This window comes from Thunnus maccoyii, chromosome 15 (genome assembly GCF_910596095.1).
Source record: "Thunnus maccoyii chromosome 15, fThuMac1.1, whole genome shotgun sequence".
NCBI lineage: Eukaryota > Metazoa > Chordata > Actinopteri > Scombriformes > Scombridae > Thunnus > Thunnus maccoyii.
In genome coordinates this window covers 13,239,018-13,253,724 of record NC_056547.1, presented here as the reverse complement: position 1 = coordinate 13,253,724, position 14,707 = coordinate 13,239,018, and the positions used below count along the sequence as shown (strand labels likewise).

Here is a 14,707-nt window from a genome sequence, read left to right as displayed (position 1 = left end):
AGGATGACAGTAAAATATGATGTAACTGAGGCTAAATTTTGTCTTATACTTTTTGGAGGGTTGCCGTTCCCACGTCTGATGATGATTTAAGGGAAGACAGTAGTTTTTGGCTGAGGATTCAAGTTATTCGAGGATACACACCTGCTGTACATTTTTCACCGTTGTATTTTGATTTGTGGAGACCTGTTGTTCAAACAGTGTAAAAACAGATTATAATAAAAAGGTCCTGAATCTTCAATGCTGGAGATCCCCTGTGAGTTTCTCTCTGATCGCAATAAATCAACAAGACGAACAGCGAAATTGTGAGGGTGCCTGTGTCAGCGATGTCTGTTCTAGAAGGGAATGATCAAAGCATCAAAACATCCCCGTCGTCCCTGAGGAACGAGCCTCTTCGCAAGATGCTGAAATGACTGAATGAGGGCATTTTTTTTTTGAGTATAATGAATCTTTAAAAGTGAGGGAGAGCCTGATATTGATTTCAGTGGTTCGGTAATTTGTGTTTGCTAAAAGGGGATACATTATTGCTAGGTTAGGGTGAAGAGGTTAGGGGTAAAGTTCTAGTGGGGAGATTAAGTTTATCGGAGGATCATGTTTGGGACAAACAGCTTACGTACCTGCAATGAGCACCCCAGTTGCCCTGTGTAGCTCTAAGGTAAATGCAGCGCTAAAAACAGACAAAGAGTAAGAGTAGTATTATTACTCCCATGTCAAGGACACTTCAGGTGAAGGAAAAAAAAAAGAGCAATTGACACCATCCCTCTCTCCTTCCCTCCTTTTCTTACGTATCGTCAGCCCCTCTCCTTTACCCTCCTCTCTCTGCCGGTGTTATCCGAGGCTGATATCTGTCTGTCACCTGTTTCTCCTTGACTCTCAGGGAGGACACTATCACTGTTTGCTTCTGGTTGGTGCCAAGAGTATGCGCTTAAATTTATGAGGGCAAGTGACCCACAGATTAGGTTTCATTACTCTAAGCCGTAGAGATAACTTTCAGTCCTCTCATGCATGTCGTGTTGTCTCATGGGGAACAGTTTGGCGCTGCCTTTTCAATGAATGAGTTGCAGGTGTCTTATGAGACTATATCAAAGCATATTCTTTATCAATTAGGACTGCCAAGCCCTTGTAATTCATATGTCTCCTGACTCCTCTCTGGCAAGGTGCTGCAGCCATAAGGTCTCCCTGCGGTCCTCTATAGAGATGGATTTCATGAACCTGAGGAAAGCGGGCCTTCTCAAATTCTACCCTGGAAGTACACCTGGAAAGGAATTAATCATCGGATTATATAGACCTGGAACCACCTACTGCTACTGTATACTTAAATTAATGATTTTATTTCATTCTCACGTGTACGCCATCCTATTCTCACGCAGTCGCTGCCCCGCTCAGGCTTTGCATGACAGCTTGACGTGATGGCTGCCTGATGGATGTGGTGACTTGACATCTGGGCGCCGCTTGACCTGCTCCGTTGGTAACCGAAGTGTTCCTGGCATCCTTATCAGATGCTTCGGGATTGGTGCCAGCGACATGGCCTGGCTTTGTGTTGCTCATCTCCTTTCCTGACACGGGCAGCACCTGCTATGTGTCTGATCCATCAGCAGAGACCAGGTGAGGCATTTTACTTTGAACTGCCTCACCTGGTCAGGTCAGGCGTGTTTCAGATACTGTTTGCAGGATGTGCTCGAGCCATTGTTTGTCCTAGTATGGTTGAAAAGGCCATGTGAGTGAGAATTAAGTAACTGCTCTTAAGCATAACTTGTGGAGGATGTCTATGCCACTAGGGTTCACAACCTCTACACCTCAGTTTCACTGGACAAACATTACATACAACACTATATTAGAGTTTCATTGCATTTCATAAGCACTGAGATTGCACTGAAAATGCACTCTGAGCCTAAAATATGCGCAAAACAACACTATTTGTGCGTGAAAGGAATTGAACTTTTTTACATAATTTTAATGACAGGTGCAAATACTGAATACTGCAGCTAAAAGGGGTTCTTTTCAATTACAAGCCAATTGATACTTACTTTAAGTACAGTACTGCAGTACTGTACTTAAAGGATAGGTTGTCTTCAAACAATAGCCAGGTGCCTAAATCACCATTGAAACAGGTTTTTCTTGCTGTAACCATTCCTCCTGGTAATACCGATCATTAAGGGATTATTTGATAATGCATTATGACAGCTGTGGTAACTGGTTACTTTTCAGACTAAGATTCTAAAAAAAACACATGTGATCAGCTTATAAAATACAAATCACCGTGAAAGATTAAAGCTGTGGTTTTTGGCTTGTACCCCTCCTTAAAACATCTGTGTGCAGTTGGGATCTCTACAGATGTTTATGAGTTGTTAGTAGCTCCATCAAACACTACATTTCCTTTCTAAACTTATTAGATGGTTTTATTTAAATAAAAAAGCACACATGAAAGAAAACTCTCGAAATTAGTGTAAATATAAGTAGCAACTTTTGTTTTTTCTTCTTTCCTACAACATTAATCATCTCACGACACCTCAGATTTATCTAGTGACGCTTTGGAAGGGACCTGACCCCTAGGTTGGAAACCACTGGACTAAACTAGCTAACTGTATATAAAATAGTTGACCCAACCAGCTACCAAATTCAAATTCTACTTATTCATTGGTACATCACTATTAAAAATCTAAAAAATCTAAAAAATCTATGTAATCTTTTACCCACTGGATCTATTTTTCTACAGAACATAAAATACTTTTGATACTAGAAGTACATTCTGCTGAGAGTACTCTTCCCCTTAGCATATTAAATAATTTCCTTTTTTTAACCAACACACCTGAAGCTATAGGGAACAGACTATTTGACTTCTTTGGTGCTATTTGTTGCCTCATGTTGCCTTGAAAACTCACATTTTATATGTGACAAATAAAGCTAATTGGCACTGAACCTTACACATTCCTCCATTATTTTTTCTACCTCCTTTTGTCCCTCATGAAAACAATTGATTTATTGGTCCTTTGGAATGAGAAAGTAGGCTGATAACTGACATAACAGGTTGTTTGCTTCCCTTCAGGCTACAACAGAGTTAACAAACACTGACGCTATTGTTTTGAATCGTTACCTATCTGCAGGCTGTACATGTAGAGCTCAAATATTCAAACCACCCAATCAGAGGACGCCTTTGGAGAACACTGTGGAGGCCGAGGAGTTAAAGCAGATAGGCTGAACCCCGCCCATAGATGATGGCTGACCTGGAGTCAGTTTCTTAATATTGCTGAAGGTAAGAAGAGGAGCCATTTAAGCTCATCAGTGTTCAAGCACGATTACACCCAGAAGTGAAGAAGAGGATCTGTGATTGAGCCGCTCAGCATTTCTTCCTCGGTCATATTTTAAAGCTGACGAGCAGTTGTAAAAGCCAATGAGGTGTTGATTTACTGATCTGTGTGTGTGAGAGAGACACTGAAGGACATTAAGTGTGCTCACAGTCACAGCAACTTGAGCATTCCTCTGTGATTATACCACTGCTTTCCAAGCTACATACTTGACTGATGTAGTCCATAAATTGGATTCATTCCCTGCCTTCGCTGTCTTTCCTTTATTCACAAACACACAGACACATACAGATTCACATAAACACTCTTTATCTTCCCTCACACCCTCTCTCTCTCTCTCTCTCTCTCTCTCTCTCTCTCTCTCTTTCTTTCTTTCTTTCTTTCTTTTGCTCTTTCTCTCTTCCCTCTGACTCTCTTTTGAAGAAGTTTTCCATGCAGATCCAAGTCAAACATCTGGGTCAGCTTATATCTAGTGGAACAAGACTTGCAGGATATTGTTGGCAGGATGTGTGAGCTGGAGCAGTTTACTCTGTGGGAATCCCCAATACACACACACACACACACAAACAGACACATGGAGAGACACAGCCGCTTACACGCCGACACACACTCACAGTTTGCTGACATTGTTTCTCCTTGCACCATTCAACTTGATTTCCAGGTGCGGCGATTCATGCTTTACATGTGGACGAACACTTGTGTTGTATGAAGGATTTTGAATTGTGCTAAACTGAACAGACAACACTTGATAGTTGGTTAAATGCCATGTTTAATATTTTGAAGAATGCACTGGTTATTACCAAAAAAAGATTACAAAATAGGCGCAAGAAAGGGGATAAATCATATTCTATTATTCAACACTGAGTACATACAGTACAATAATATGATAATCTGTAACTTAATATATGTTCACAAATTATTCATGTGCAAGAAATGCATTCTGCAAAAACCTTAACTTCTTTTCTCTTCAGTGCCATATTCAGAACTTATAAGAAACAGCCCAATCTGCCTAATTTGAGTTGAAAGTTGAAGTCGAGATAAAACCTCTACTATACGTTAAGTCACTCACTGCTCGGAGAACAGTGCAACTAGCTCCGGATATGCTGTGGTATGAAAAACTGTTGCAGAGGGGGGAAAAAAACTACTCCTGCTGAATTCCCCATGTTCTGTGAACCCACAAACTATCTGCTGGACCACTTCCCTCAGCCACGCAATCACATGTTGTACTTGTAGTATTTACAAATTGCATAAGATCAAAAATCCATTGCAACTCTGTCCCCTATCTTTCTTGATTTACAGCTCTTTTCCCCTCCTCCTCTTCTTCTCCCTCTTTCCTCCTCTCCCTCCCACTTTTCTCCCCTTGCTCTCTCTCTAACTGACTCAATCTTTCTTCTCTGCCGTCTCGCTGTCTTTTGGTTTCTCATCTGTTTTGAACTCCAGGAAGAAGTCATTGCAGGCGACTGTGAGGGCGCCCATCAGGATGATGAACTCGGTGAAGTCCACCTCCCCATCGTTGTTGGCGTCCAAGTCGTTCATCACCTTCTCAACTGCTTCATTATCTTTGGAGTTCTGTCAGTGGGGGAACACAGAGAAAAAGAGAGAGAGTTAAGAATGTGTGCTCTGTTTCGTGTGTGTGTGTGTGGGCATACATCACTGCACAGGCCTGCCTGTACTTGTGAGTCAGAGTATGTGAGTGCATACCTTCACTTGTGTGTCAGAGTATCAATGCATATTTGCAAGTGTGTCAGCGTACAGCCGCATACTTCTCTTACCCCTAAGTAGCTCCCCAGCTCCTCTAGTAGCAGCTCCTTCAGTTCACCCCTGCTCAGTGTGTACTTGTCGCCTTCCTTCCCTGAGTACTTGTGGAAGGTTTTTATGAGCATCTGCATGGCACTCTCCAGGTTGGAACTGGGCTCCTTGGACATGCTGGAAAGGGTATCAGGTCAAAAAGGTCAGAATCTGCCACAAAATGCCCGCTCCAGCCCCAGCTGCATGTGCGGTCACATAGCAATCAAGGGTGAAGCCACCACCAAGACAAAGTGATAGAGTGAAGGAAACCAAAGCAGAGGGGTTTTCCCCATTTCTAGGGGTCTAATAATGCTCTGTGTGTAGTGCAGAAGCTACTACTGACCCTAATTTAAGTATTCTGGTCACTGTGTGTGTGTGTGCGTGACTTTACTGGGTTTTACATTTCAGATGTTTGGATGGAAAGATGGAAAATACTTTGGAAAGGCTTTCGAACAATCTTACACACATTGTGTCCGGCATCTTGGAGCTTCTTGTGCTGGGCGCGTAGGGGAGACTGTGCACACACAGACACAGATAAGTCACTGTCAACGATGCAGAGTTTGAGTGTTAAAGACTTTTTCTCTTAATGTGTAAAAAAAAAAAAAAGAAAAGCACACTTCATGTCACCTCGAGCTGCATATAAAAAAAGTAGTTACTTTTGTCCTTAGGTAATTGCTATTGTAAGCTGAATTGGTAATGCATGTAACAATTGTCAATACAGTGTCAGTAAAAAGGGGTTTCAATGTAAAACATGTCATGTAACAGCCGACACAAAATTCATCTGGTAATCACTTTCAGAGCCTGAGGTATCAGTGTATACACTGCCTTGTGCAAATATACTGTGCATACAGATAAGGTCATTCATTCACTTCCACACTCAGTCAGTCACCCAACTTTCAATCAAAGTTAACAGTTTAGGCTCTTTTCAGGACAAAAATAGAATCTATGAATCTATATTAAGTCTAATCCATATTGCACACAATACTGAGGGTGACAATCAACCTATCAATCTTCCTGTGCATGATTTATTAACTATTACAGCTATTACAAAAGGAGACCGGGATGCTAATGTCAGTCATCGGTTATTGCCTGCCATCATGCTGCGTGAGCATTGTACTGGAGAGGTCAGAGTTGTAGTCAGCAGGGACAAAAGAGCAGGCGAGTGGACACCAAAGCTGGCTAGTTGGAAAATCTATAGGGGTCATCTGTCTCAGTGACTGACACAATACAATAGGAAACCATGGAGACGAAAAATGCTATCAGTAACACAATATTGAGTATGGTAATAATGCATATGCACTATGTAATGTTAATGAAGGAGTAATATCCACGTTGAGTGACGTATTAAGTTAAAAACATGGTCCCAAAAAAGCAGGCTGAGTCAATTTCACGGAGCAGGATAAAATATGTACTAACTGATCTGTTTATCCATACCTGCTATTAGTTGCAAGTCATGCATTTATCATACATGATCATACATTAACGCCAGCTTTTGTTATTTCTTAACACTGCTTTAAACACTTATTTCCATATTTCATTGAAGTATAATTTTCCTGTCATGCTCTTTTCAGAGCTTGCACATCAAACAAAAATCTTCAAACGACGCCGTCAGTTTTGTTTGCAGGTCTTCAGATGAGTGTCCACTACCCGCTGCTCTTAATTCTCCAAAGGTTTTTGATAAAGGCACATAAAATACTTTATTACTCTACAAGAAAACCATCAGATACAGAGGAGAAAGTACAATGAAGCAACCCCTCCAAGTTGTCTGTCTTACCTGAGTGTTGATGGAGGGCCTCCTTTGTCTTTGAAGAGGTGCAGGGGACAGAGCCAAGGCAGAGATGGATGGGGAGAGAGTTTGCCAGTGGCTTAAATATCACCTGTCCCAATTCCTCCTCCTCCTCCTCCTCCCCCCAAAACTCCTATACCCGCTTACATACCTGCTTCTGTTTCACAACCTTCCTCTCTCCATCACATCCATACAACTCACTCACATGCTTGCAAGCAGATAAACACACACACACACACATGGCGCACAAACAAAAATACGTTGTCACAGTTTTATTCAATATTAGCCATTACACATGTTGCATAGATTAAGCAAAAAAAATGATACAGCTATTACATATGAAGTTGAAATAGCGGAGTTTCCTGGAGATGACAGTGGACTGAAATGAGTCCGATTGCTAAACTCACACACACCCTCTAGTACTTGGCAGGAAATAAACAGAGTACATCAACACACAATGACACAAGCCTGCGCAATACCCTGGGAATGGTCCCATAATCGCATAACAATTTGACCCAATGAGCCTTAAAAAAGAACCTCCATATACTTGTATGTACACTTGGAGGATTCTCTTTATCTATGTGTCTCTGAATGAATGAGACTCATTGTGTGGCAACGATAATCTGGCTGTAAACACTCCCTGTTGCAAATCTGCCGCGTTACGTTCCAGCATGTTTTTAATCTACAAGGAGTTAGGGTTGGGTGGAGTTTACACTATGGGAGAGTAACATTACTGCCGGTTCAGACGGTTCAACCTCTCTGAAAAAAAGCCCTTATAACTCACTGTGTCCACCTGATAATCCAAATAGGTTAAAATACAAATAAAATTATTCCCAGATAATGTTTGACCCAAGTGTGTTTACTGCAAATTCCAGCAATCAGTTGGTAGTGCAAGTCAAGTACATTTAAAACATGCCTCTTGAAGTGAATTTTCATTGATCCAGTTTCTTCTTATCATTATTTTGAGAGCATAGAAAGCAGAGAGGAGTGATTAAAAAAACTGCAGCGTGTTTAAACATGCCTGGCCTATGGGGGACAGCAAATAAGCTATGCAGCTTTCCAGTATATATATATGTATATACAAGATGCAAGTGCCTCAGGCCTATGTACATGTTGAACAGAGAGCTAGCTGTAGATGGTGCAAGAGAGTGATATGTTACCATTAGTTACAGAAAGTACCTTGATACGAGAAGTATTTTGATATATATAAAAAAGAATATAATAAAAGCAATAATAAAATAGTCTAAATAGCCCCTAATGTCCAATAAGGTTGTTAGTCACCATAGCCCATGCAGGAAATGTAGCACTACGAGTATAAAGGCTGAGCAGAAAGTGTAAATGAGTATTTACAATGGGAGTGTCGCAGTGGGGCAGGGTGACCACATGACTCAGGTTTATTTGTCTTGCCCATTTTGCTGCTGAGCTGTTTCAAGTGCCAGGTGCTGTTTCGGTGCATAAGGTGCACATTTGGTAATGTGCCCAGAATGTGACTAAAGCACTATGTGGCTGGCCGGCCAGTTAGACCTATAACTTAGCAGGCTTGCAACACGAGCCATTTTCTCATGGCTGCATTATTGATGGCCAGACAATTTACAGATCATGAAATTGTAATTAACAAATTGCATATAATGTGACAAAGAACTAAGTTTTTCAAGTGATCTCCATAGTGGTCCAAAGGAAGAGTTAAATATAAAGTGGTAGCAAAAATTCAAGGCCATGTAGAACTTAAATAATGGCCACAATAATAATGGTAATACAATGATACAATGGCAATATCTAGCAAATACGTTTCTGATAGCATGCAATGTCTTTATGTATTAGCCTGTTGTAAAAGATCACACCACATAGATTCATATTGATGGCTCAGTTCTTCAACCTCTGACAATAAAACAATCCCTCTGACACTACCACCTTGTCTGATGGGCAGGATCACTGCAGCCCGGGATTACTTTCATCTTATTGTTTGTGTCCCAGGGTGTGTTAACCATCAAATACCTTATCCAGCAGTTTCCCAATGCCGGGGAATCAAAGATCCAGTTGCAGGTCAAACAGGGTCTTTAAAACTAGCTGTGACCGGCAAACAAATGTGCAAACCTGAACAACTGGTGTTAGAACCAGCGGAAAACAAGCAAAACAATGAGCAAATTTTAAAGAGATCGTCTGAAACAAAAGTCAAGTTTCTGCTCAGGCCTTTTCATTGCTGCTCCACCACTATCCAGTCCCTTCATATACTTTACTATCCAGCATCTTTATGGTTCAATGAAAAGAATCTGACTATTTAAATGCCATCTTTTGGCAGACGCAATAAAAGCATAATTGTATCATAAAGTACATGAGATAAAAACAGCCGCCAAGCAACACTTGTTATGTGTTTCTTGATTTTCTTGACATCTTGTTCTTCTCCACCCGTTCTAATCCAAGTGGATTTGGTTGCACAAACACGTTCTCTGACTGGCTCAGCACTTGTCTCTCCCCAGCCCACTTCCATGGGACTATTTTTGGCTCCCCCTTTGACCATAAGGGTCATTTGGTATGAATTCCATCCTTGAATCTTAATTATTTAGCCAAGGGCCACACCTGATCTTCCAGTTCCTATTCAATGACTGACTATGAGTGAAGAAAATATATGGCAGGTTCCAGTTGAAGTGAACCTTTCTGGGAAAAAGAGAGACAGAGAGCCCACACTGTAGAGTAGAAAGATGAGGAGGGGAGGGTGTGATGGGGCAGAAAGTACACAATTAAAGATGAGCGTCAGTAATGCAACACCTCAGCAAAACAATTTGTTTATTGTCATGCCAAATCAGCTCCAGAGCATTGTGAGTTGAAAGGGGAAAATATGTTAACTGATGTAGCTAGTGTTATGGACAGGATTTTCATGCAACCATTAAAGGAATAGTTCAACATTCAACATCTATACAAAAGAGTAAACAACAAGATATAATGAGATAATTAGTGACATTGTTACCTTCAGACAGAGCCAAACTAGCTGTTTTGCCCGGTTTCCAGTCTTTATACTAAGCTAAGCTAACAGGCTACCGGGTGCAGCATTATATTCAACTGACACATATGAGAGTCTTTAAGTCTTGTTAAGAAAGCTAATAAACAAATTTCCCAAAATGTCAAACTATTCCTTTAAGCCATTAGCGCTCAGTAAGGTGTATACTGCAGATGCATGGCACAGCTGTAGAAGAAAAGACCCAGACAGAGGCAAAAGTGGGTAGAGGACGGGATTTAAACTGAACACCTTGTCTGCAGTGGTGTGTTAACATACAGTGACAATGAGGTCATGTGTGTCAGTGTGCTGCAGCAGGGGAATCATACTTTGCAGTAAGGTTTTCACAGGGATACGGCATGCACATGATAATGAGCATCTGCATGCTATCATAGTATTATCATAATGAGGTAAATGTGCTATATAGTGGGATGCACATGCTGTACATATGAACATAGTGGTAAGTAGTAGTACAAAGTAATAACTCTAATGTCATGTACATGTATTATTTATCATATAGGAGGAATGGGGTTTCTTCAGAGCTGGGTTTGTAATGTTTGTACTTTTACCGATATTTTGTATTTCAAAGTTGTGAGTACTTGGAAAAAAAAATCTTTAGTGGCTTAAAACTTATTTTTAGCAATGTTAATGCTGTGTTTTATGTAGTGTTGAATGTAAGCGTGTAGTGTGATTCAGATAGAGGAATGGATTGTCCCCTATGAGGTCGCCTCCTCTGTCTTCTTTTCCCCATCTTCCTCCCCAGCTGCAGCCGCCTCCTTCGTAGCTTCCTCCACCTTTTCTGTCTCCTCCACCTTCTCCACCTCTTTCACTGCCTCTTCCACCGCCACTCCAGCCGCATCTGCCGCTGCTTCCACTACCGCCACTGGCTTCTCCTCCTCCTTTGCTGCTTCGGGCTGCGTCTCTCCTTCTGCCTTTGCTTCAACCTTAATATCTACATTTCCGTCTGCTTTTGGTTCTATCTTTACTTCTGCAGTTGCTTCTGCCTTCGCCTCTTCCTTCACCTCTGGCTTTGCTTCCACCTTTGCCTCTGCGTTTGCCTCTGGCTTCTCCTCCTCTTTGTCCGGGACGCTTTGTGCCACTTGTCCGGATGCAGAGTTTTGGGCAGGCTCCTCATCTTTGGCAAGGACACGCTGCTCGCTGAGCGAGACCGCCAGGTAGCCGACCAGCTTCATGTACTCCTCAAAGCCAACCTTGCCATCTTTGTTAGCATCCAGTCCCTGGCCCATGTTGTTGACCGCCTCCTTGCTCTCTGTGTCCTGGGTGGGCACACAGAACCATGAGACAATCAAGCATGATGACGAGTGCACTGTATTCCTACCTGGACTCTTACTGGTGACATCACCAGACACGATTTGTAAATGATACTCCATCGGTGACTCTACTTACATTATAATGCTGATGTATGTCATTCTATCATATCAGATCACTTTGCGTATTCACATATTACACCACCAATGGTCACGTTTAAGACTGGGCCAGTGCTAACACAAGACTACTGTGTCCCTTCTGTGAGGTGGTTACATAATGCAAGTGTTGGTAATATATCAGAAAGGGTCAATGAAGATTTCCTAACCGACAGGATGTTGCTGAGCTGGCTCTTGACGAGGCCCTGGAACTCTTTTGGTCCTAGACTCTCCTTTCCCTTGGTTGACTTCAGGAAGACCTTCACCACGGTCTGAATGGCTGCCTCCATGACTCCTCTTTCTGGGAAAAGAGAGAGGTCAAAAGGTCAAAAGAGTGGTGTGAGATAGATAGATAGATAGATAGATAGATAGATAGATAGATAGATAGATAGATAGATAGATAGTGATTAAACTTGTCGCTGTTATTGCGTGCTGTAAGGGAGGAAACTTCAGGATAGTCTGATTGGAAAAGCATTCAAGTGAAGGGCACATCCAGTGGAAAATGAAACAGTGGATCTCCTCCATGTCCCTGCGAGGCCTTTCGTTTCAGGTGTTGAGTCTGGAGCCGCATTAAGGGAGGGACAGTGACGTGAGATAAGCGGAGAGGGTGAGAGGGAGTCTGATTGAGAGACAAGCTGCGATGCACAATGGAAGTTCTGATCTTTGATAGGTCATCTGATCTACTGAAGCTACCGAGGGGACTAGGCTTCAGATTACCTAAGGGATTACCTAGTCCCTGTCTGCTCTTGTCTATCTCTCTCTCTTTCTCTTTCTTTCTCTCTCACCAGCTGCCTATCTCTTTTACGGTGCCACTCTCTCTTCCTTTGCCTGCCACTGTCTCATCCGCCCTCTCTGGCCTTTTCTTCTCCTCAAGCCACTGCCTTCACACTGTTCCACACACAGATACACGCATCCGGATGTATTTGACAGTGAGGCTCGATACTGAACAGCAGCTGATTTCCTTTCATTAAAAGCTTGCATCATTATTTGAGTATCAGTAGGTGACTTATATATCCGGTAGATGCAATCATAAATGTAGGTCTAGGCAGATCTAAAGATAATTCACCACCTTTGTTTTACAACATTGCTCAAAATGTAAAACATGCCAGTAGGTGACACATCCTTACAGGAATTCCATTCATTGCTGTCTGTGGAGATCACTTAGACAGGAATTTACAGGCCAACTCCGAGCTAGTTTGCCCCAAAGCTATGAGAGGATATGTTCAAAGCAACTGTACAAGTCTGTCAGCTTCAGTATTCAAATGCAGCAGAGCAAACAACACTGCAACGGCTCCTGGTTTCAACAGGACGCCGCCTTGCTCATGTCCGCTGAGTGGTCATTTGTAGACAGCAAATTAGTATCTCAGTTACTGAAGTACGTGTCACACTCAAGCACCCTCCAACCGTGCATTTTCTCTGCAGCAGTCACCACAAGCCACGGCCAATTAGAGAGCCATGACACTGTAGCATAGGGCCATTAAAATCTAAAATTTCACAAGACCCCTTTCAGATTTTACTCATTGACCTACTGATCTCTAAGTGTCCTGCTCTGACGCACTCTGCCACCACATGAGAACTACTCCACAAGTTTGCATGCAGAGTGAGCCTATCTCATCAGATTGGCAATACAGCTATCAGTGAACAAGAGTAATAATGTAATAAGCAAGCAATTAAGCTGTATAAATGTTAGATTGACGCTACTTTTTAACTTTCTGTCTATTTTTGTCAGTTTTTGTCATATGCTACACACAGATCCCTATGTAGGAACCTTAGGGGACTTCTTCCTGCACCGGTGACACACCCTCTGAAGCCTGAACACACCAGCGCCTTAACTTGCTCTCCTGTGCGTCCTAACCAAAAATAAACAGCAACGACATTTCTTCTATTATTGGATTGACAATTCTGTCTATTCTCACATTCATTATTTACCAAGTGGCCTGTCTTATGGTTGTTGCCTGCTTGGACACAGTCCAAACACGTGCCCCAATTTCGACAAATGAATTCGAGGCTTGCATCACCCGGCCCACGTCAGAGCTTCATCTTGTCCCACTCAGAGGACAAACTAATCCCAGGTATTTTTCTTAAAAGGCCCCAAAACAACTGCGCAAATAATTAAATATACAGGCCTACAACCAGAGGTTTCCCGTTTCCCCCAAGAGCCCAAAAGGAGATGGAGTGTTGCGTTTCCAAATGGGCGAATGTGATACGGTATGTGCGCAGAGTAATGACAATACTACCGCTCGTGTGGCATAAAATATTAACAGAGGAACAAGTTAGGTTGTGGCTGTAAATTGCAGGCAGCAGACGTACCGCGGCTGTCTTTCTTCTAAATCCTCAGATATGTTTGGAAATACACACGAGTGAACGTTCAAACGTGAGCACAACATTATTAACAAGCACCAGATCTGTCAAACTTAATCATTAACACCACATCCTAGTTCAAATATTGAAAAACAGAATTTTAAGAGGTTGTCATAAGCAACACAGCCCCCCCTCCTCCCCCCCTCAAAAAAATCCACACATATAGCCAATTTGTCACTCTTGTGGGCCTCTTTATAGAAAGCATATTGTGCGCAAAATGTTGATTTTGCGCAAAAAATGGGTTTTTACGCGCGATACGCGTGTCCACTGGATATACTATGTTTAAACTCAACTCTCTGTCACCTCAAGTCATTTCAATTTTTGATGGGCTGGATGCATTTGATCGACAACTTGACAACTGATCTACATCAAAATATCAAATATCTTTCCGAGCAGAGAGAAAGAGAGAGAGAAAGGGAGAGCATATGGCAATCAAAGAAGGCCGACAAAACCGTAAAAGTAAACGTAAATAAAAACACATACGAGCTACTAACTATTATCATTTACTCTTTCATAAAAGTGCAACGTGAGCCTAAAAACTTCTGAGAACTGCAGTCATTGAAAACGTCCTGCAGTCAGACGGCGGCCAAGTTTCATGGGATGGCTCTTGCAAGAGTATAACGAAACGTGGCAAAAACGATGAGCAAATACATTGCTTATACGGAGGAGAAACGTGTAAGAATCCAGAAAGACACATTCAACTCACCGTATATCGTCTGCGGGACAGGAGAAGTGTATAAATGTGCGCAAATTTGAGTTTCTGCCCTCTTCTCCGCCTTTCTACGCTGCTTTGAGCCCAGAGAACTTGCCAAACTAGTAGGACTGCAGAATCTCTTCCGTGATTTAGGTTTTTTTTTTTCTTTCCTTAAAACTTTTCCCCCTGACAAGTCAAAGGGCGTGTACCTGGAAGAGTGAGAGGGAGAATTGGGAATGTGGAAGAGCGCAGGAGAAGGGAGTAAAAGTGTATCAAAACACTTCTACTCCGTTTTTATTGGAATTATCTTTGGCTCATGGGCCAGCTGTTTCGCGTCATGTGTGATTTGCACAGTTTCAC

At 42.1% G+C, this 14,707-nt stretch overlaps 2 protein-coding genes across 4 annotated transcripts; both read right to left on the bottom strand.

Moving 5' to 3' along the window:
• Positions 1-4,662: 4,662 nt before the first annotated feature.
• s100s (S100 calcium binding protein S) lies at positions 4,663-6,942 on the bottom strand. 2 transcript variants are annotated; one of them, XM_042435414.1, is made up of 4 exons: positions 6,865-6,942; positions 5,557-5,604; positions 5,075-5,228; positions 4,663-4,871 (listed from the first exon to the last, which is right to left on the bottom strand). In XM_042435414.1, exons 2-4 carry the CDS (start codon positions 5,568-5,570, stop codon positions 4,683-4,685), a joined length of 357 nt encoding a protein of 118 aa, XP_042291348.1. In that variant the 5' UTR covers positions 5,571-5,604; positions 6,865-6,942; the 3' UTR covers positions 4,663-4,682. The 2 variants fall into 2 exon arrangements, with proteins under 2 accessions (XP_042291348.1, XP_042291349.1); XM_042435415.1 differs by having other exon boundaries at positions 5,557-5,670; positions 6,865-6,910.
• A 191-nt stretch (positions 6,943-7,133) lies between these two features.
• s100u (S100 calcium binding protein U) lies at positions 7,134-14,667 on the bottom strand. 2 transcript variants are annotated; one of them, XM_042436695.1, is made up of 3 exons: positions 14,360-14,667; positions 11,463-11,593; positions 7,134-11,145 (listed from the first exon to the last, which is right to left on the bottom strand). In XM_042436695.1, the coding sequence occupies exons 2-3, from the start codon at positions 11,580-11,582 to the stop codon at positions 10,585-10,587; spliced, it is 681 nt and encodes a 226-aa protein (XP_042292629.1). In that variant the 5' UTR covers positions 11,583-11,593; positions 14,360-14,667; the 3' UTR covers positions 7,134-10,584. The 2 variants fall into 2 exon arrangements, with proteins under 2 accessions (XP_042292629.1, XP_042292630.1); XM_042436696.1 differs by lacking the exon at positions 14,360-14,667 and adding an exon at positions 13,222-13,307.
• Positions 14,668-14,707: the final 40 nt, after the last annotated feature.

Bases quoted from the DNA above. Each gene is read 5' to 3' on its own strand.
- s100u (XM_042436695.1), bottom strand. From the start codon at position 11,582: ATGGAGGCAGCCATTCAGACCGTGGTGAAGGTCTTCCTGAAGTCAACC. The intron at 11,146-11,462 runs GTTAGGAAATCT...GTGCCCACCCAG, and splicing joins AGCTCAGCAACATCCTGTCG to GACACAGAGAGCAAGGAGGC.
- s100s (XM_042435414.1), bottom strand. The intron at 4,872-5,074 runs GTAAGAGAAGTA...CCCCACTGACAG, and splicing joins AGCTGGGGAGCTACTTAGGG to AACTCCAAAGATAATGAAGC.